At 41.4% G+C, this 4,381-nt stretch overlaps 1 protein-coding gene across 1 annotated transcript; it reads left to right on the forward strand.

The window, feature by feature from the left end:
* The first annotated feature begins 972 nt into the window (after nucleotides 1-972).
* On the forward strand, nucleotides 973-3,458 carry ccr9b (chemokine (C-C motif) receptor 9b). Its single transcript, XM_004551936.6, has 3 exons — nucleotides 973-1,036; nucleotides 1,233-1,279; nucleotides 2,104-3,458. Exons 2-3 carry the CDS (start codon nucleotides 1,238-1,240, stop codon nucleotides 3,139-3,141), a joined length of 1,080 nt encoding a protein of 359 aa, XP_004551993.1. The 5' UTR covers nucleotides 973-1,036; nucleotides 1,233-1,237; the 3' UTR covers nucleotides 3,142-3,458.
* Nucleotides 3,459-4,381: the final 923 nt, after the last annotated feature.

Consider the following 4,381-nt stretch of genomic DNA (forward strand, 5'->3'; position numbering starts at 1 on the left):
ATCCTCTTGATTCAAGTGCTAAGGAATCCAGGCCAGGAAGTGAAACTTTGAGAATACAACACACTCAGTCATACGGAGGGCCTTCTGAGAGGTCAAAATAGTCCCCCAAGAGAACCCTATAAGGAAGCAAAAACAGATGAACTATTTCAATAATTTGATCTATAATCATTTTCAAAGTGTGTCAGGCTCTTGTTGATGAGTGTGTCACAGTGTGATCATCATCTTCCATCCCGGGTCACGAGATGACTTTATGTTTTCAGTTTTGTTTGGATGTCAGGTGGTATGTCAGGGACTTTCTTCTTCATTTGTTTTGCACCACTGTGGTCAGCATCCAGCATGATCATGTTTTTTATTAAACTCCCTTTAGCCTAGTCTAGGCATTACCAAACGAACTTTTTACTTCCCAGATTTGATTTCCTCATACTTCAAAGGGAAATCACGGTTTCTCTCATGCAGACAATGAGTTGTTTACTAAGTAAGAGCACATGCTAATAAGAAACAAGAAGGCTTACACATACTGTTATTTTGACACAAGCCCACATCGTCTGAATTTCAGACCACTGAAACTGCAAAGAAACAGCAGCGCCCACGATCTTTTAGCTTTAGGCTTTAATCGCACTTTGGTTTTCAGTTTCACGCATCACTCATCTCCTGCTCTAAGTGCTCCACACCTGTGTGTACAAAATGGGCCACGACTCGATCAAACCCAATCAGCTGTGGAGAGAATGTGCTTTGGTTCCAGCCTGATGGTCAGGGTTCAGATGGTGCAGCCTAAAAATCACAACTTCTCCTTTAAACTGGTGCAACGTTGTCAGTGTTTGAAACCATGCATGTCTGATGCTAGTTTTTGAAGTACTGCTAGCTGTAATAAAGACATGCGCGTGCATCAACAAAGGCCTAGAGGGGAAATGAACTGATATCGTCACGTGATTCTGTGGTTGCAGAGAAACCATATAAGTTAGTGAAGATGAGTCGTGCTTGGTAAAAGTGACAACCCTGTGACTGTGAAGTTGCTTACTACGGCCTTACTGAGCGGGTAAGTAATTTGTTGGTCTGCTGAAAAGATGTTTCCATTTAACATTTAGTTCAGCTCCAGGTTATATTTAGTTTGTTCTATTTAATGTTTATTTTATTTATTTATTTTTTACTTTTTATTTTATTTTTGCAATCTATTTTTTTAATCTTGTTTTTAATCTTGTTTTTAATTTGAACATTTTCTGGTTCCTTTGTAGCAATCATGGAGGATTTCAGTGATTTCAATGAAACAACATATTCTCCAGTGAGTATTACTTTGAAAAAACTCATAAACACTAATGTCTGTATTCTATATATAGTAGACTTGCCATTCTTAGTATTGCCTGCTTACACATGGAGTGCTTAAGTGACATTTTGTATTGTTTTGCTGTATTTAAAGTATTCAAAAATACCGTAAAACTTAATTTAAGATGCTGTTTAAAAATCTGTATGTACACAAAACCTGAGTTTGTTTATTTGCCATTATATATCTTTATTGAAAGTGTAAAAGAATCCATTTAGTGACCCAAGTGTAGTCGATTTATCTAAAGCAGACATCTCTAGAATACTAAATTACCACAGAGAGCCACGGCTGTAGTTCGCATCAAATTTTCCATTGTATCTCAACATCAAGACGCCGCTTTTTATCTTTGCCCTATATCTAAATGCCATGCTTCTGGGGGTCCTGAGTTCTGCAGGGGGCCCCTTTCTGGAGCCCCTCGGGATCGTTCGCACTCCCCCCCCTTCGCCTCAGGGTTGGATAGCAGCAGGAAACTGTGCAGTAGTGTGGTTTCTCCAGTACAGACACGGCACCTGCACCTGACGGCAGTTTTTTTTGCATACTCTGGTTAGCTTGCACGTCACAGACAGTGTTTGATGTAATTTCACTGTATTCCCATTGTAAACATGTTATCTTATGTAACCACCAACGAGTAACCAAGAGAGAGTGAGTTGGGTTTCAACGAGAGAGAGAGAGAGATAAAAAAAAAAATGCATGACAGGAAACTCAAAGCAAGACAAAAAGACAGTGCATCTGTTGCAAACAGTTGTCTTTAATACCTCACGAGAAAACCTGCTTTCTGATTTCAGACCGAGGACTATTCTCTGCCAACTGACGAATCAGGCATGTGTGACAGAACCTGGGTCAGAGAGTTTCGTGGGCAGTACGAGCCGCCGCTCTTCTGGATCATCTTCATCCTGGGTGCTGTGGGTAACCTGCTGGTGGTTTGGATCTACACCACTGTGCGCAACCGCCTGAAAACAATGACCGATGTGTATCTGCTAAATCTGGCAGTGGCTGATCTCCTTTTCCTGTGCATGCTTCCATTCTGGGCAGTCGATGCCATTAAAGGCTGGGATTTTGGCATCACTCTCTGCAAAATAGTGTCCGCTGTCTATAAGATCAACTTCTTCAGCAGCATGTTTCTTCTCACCTGCATTAGTGTGGACCGATACATTGCTATTGTTCAAGTTATTAAGGCCCAAAACCTAAAGAAAAAGAGGCTGTTCTACAGCAAACTTGCTTGCCTTGGTGTCTGGTTTGTCTCTGCTCTCCTCACACTCCCTGAGTTTATCTTCGCCGAGGTGAAGATATCTCAAGAAATGCAATTTTGTACTATGGTCTACTGGAACAATGTAAACAATCATACAAAGATCCTCGTGCTGTCCCTGCAGATTTGCATGGGCTTCTGCATTCCTCTACTAGTCATGTTCTTTTGTTATTCTGTCATCATTCGCACACTTATGCAGGCCAAGAGCTTTGAAAAGCACAAGGCCCTCCGTGTCATCCTTGCTGTGGTGTTTGTTTTTGTCCTCTCTCAACTGCCTTACAATAGCCTGCTGATTGTGGAAGCCAGACAGGCAACTAATATGACTTACACAGATTGTGACACTGTAATTAATTTTGATATAGCTGGACAGGTTGCCAAAAGTTTGGCATATACACACGCTTGCCTCAACCCCTTCCTCTACGTCTTCATTGGAGTTCGGTTCAGACAAGACCTGCAAAGGATGGTGAGGACTTGCATTGGAGGTATGAGCAAAGGAGGGCTCAGTAAAACGCAGGCAGTTCCCAAACGCCCCTCTCTCATGTCAGACACTGATACTACTCCTGCCCTTTCCATATAACTGCCCATTTTCCCTAACCGTACCTGAGATCTGAGCCCAATTCATGTTTTCCCCTATGTTCTTCATGCATTACTCCACATTAGAGGAGCAACAATGGCATTTGCAACTTCAAAAGTAACAACAATTAAAAAAAAAAAAAGCCTTTACATTAATTTCAACCACATACTGACAGTAACAGGCACATTTTTATCTGAAATTACTGTAAAAACTGTACATTACTGTAAATACTGTTTGTATTTTTTTTAAACATTTGTTCCATCATGTATTTGCTGTGTGCTGCTTTAAATGACTACGAAACATTAAAAAAACGATTCATACTCCAGTTTATGCTGCTTATGTTCAATACTTCACCGCACAACAACAAACAGGATGAGTCTTCAACGGTCGGTTCAAGTACCCCTTTCTGCAGGGGCTAAGTGATGAGATCAGCAGTTTATACCTGGGGAAGTATTTAAATGCTTTCACTAGTATAACGTATTTAGTGTGGTGGGAAACATACTCGAATGTGGCAAGTTCACTGTTTTCGATCTGAGTACACATCCTCATATTAAAAGTCTATGCCATCCTGTCTGCTGACACTGTTTTATGATTGAACCTTGTTTGGGTATGACTTGGCAGTTTCACAGCGAAAGCTAACGTTAGCCATTCATACTGCCATGAAAGACATTTCCCACAGCGGTCTCACAACGGCTGTAGCTCAGACAGGTGACAGACATCCGTGCAGGCAGGTGTCACAGCTTGAAAAACTTTCCAATTCTACTGCAGCTCCACTCTCATGCAAAAGGTAACGTTTCAGCAGGGTGCACTAAATACACATATGCGCAGTTTTTAATGGCACGTGCAAGTCAATCCCTGCATAGTAGTGCTTGTTTCTAACTTATCTGGCCTGAAAACATCAAGTCATTCAAGTATCAGTAAGCTGGCATTTAAATTTGCTGCTGATGAGCTACGAGAGGTTTGTTTACTCTTCCCGGCGCCCACAATCAGAAGCAGCAGATGTCAGATAACCTGATCTTAAATTTTTAACCAATACAATACAAATTCCTGTGCTGGAAGACAAAAACAAGAGACAGGTGGTAGAAGCAAAGCACACCACAAAGTACCTGTTAGCTGCAGGAAACAAAATATGAGGTGCTTTTGTGGTCACCAAGGTGACCACAGAGACTGCTGCATAGTTACATACCTGCTGGATTCAGGTGAGACCACAGACACGTTCTTTCAAGTGCCTCTTTTGTGCTGT

This window comes from Maylandia zebra, linkage group LG9 (genome assembly GCF_041146795.1).
Source record: "Maylandia zebra isolate NMK-2024a linkage group LG9, Mzebra_GT3a, whole genome shotgun sequence".
Classification (NCBI taxonomy): Eukaryota; Metazoa; Chordata; class Actinopteri; order Cichliformes; family Cichlidae; genus Maylandia; species Maylandia zebra.

What these genes read in the sequence shown, in the direction of transcription:
- ccr9b (XM_004551936.6), top strand. Translation starts at nt 1,238, where the DNA reads ATGGAGGATTTCAGTGATTTCAATGAAACAACATATTCTCCA. An exon ending in ATGAAACAACATATTCTCCA is followed by an intron (nt 1,280 to 2,103) that starts GTGAGTATTACT and finishes TTCTGATTTCAG; the next exon opens with ACCGAGGACTATTCTCTGCC.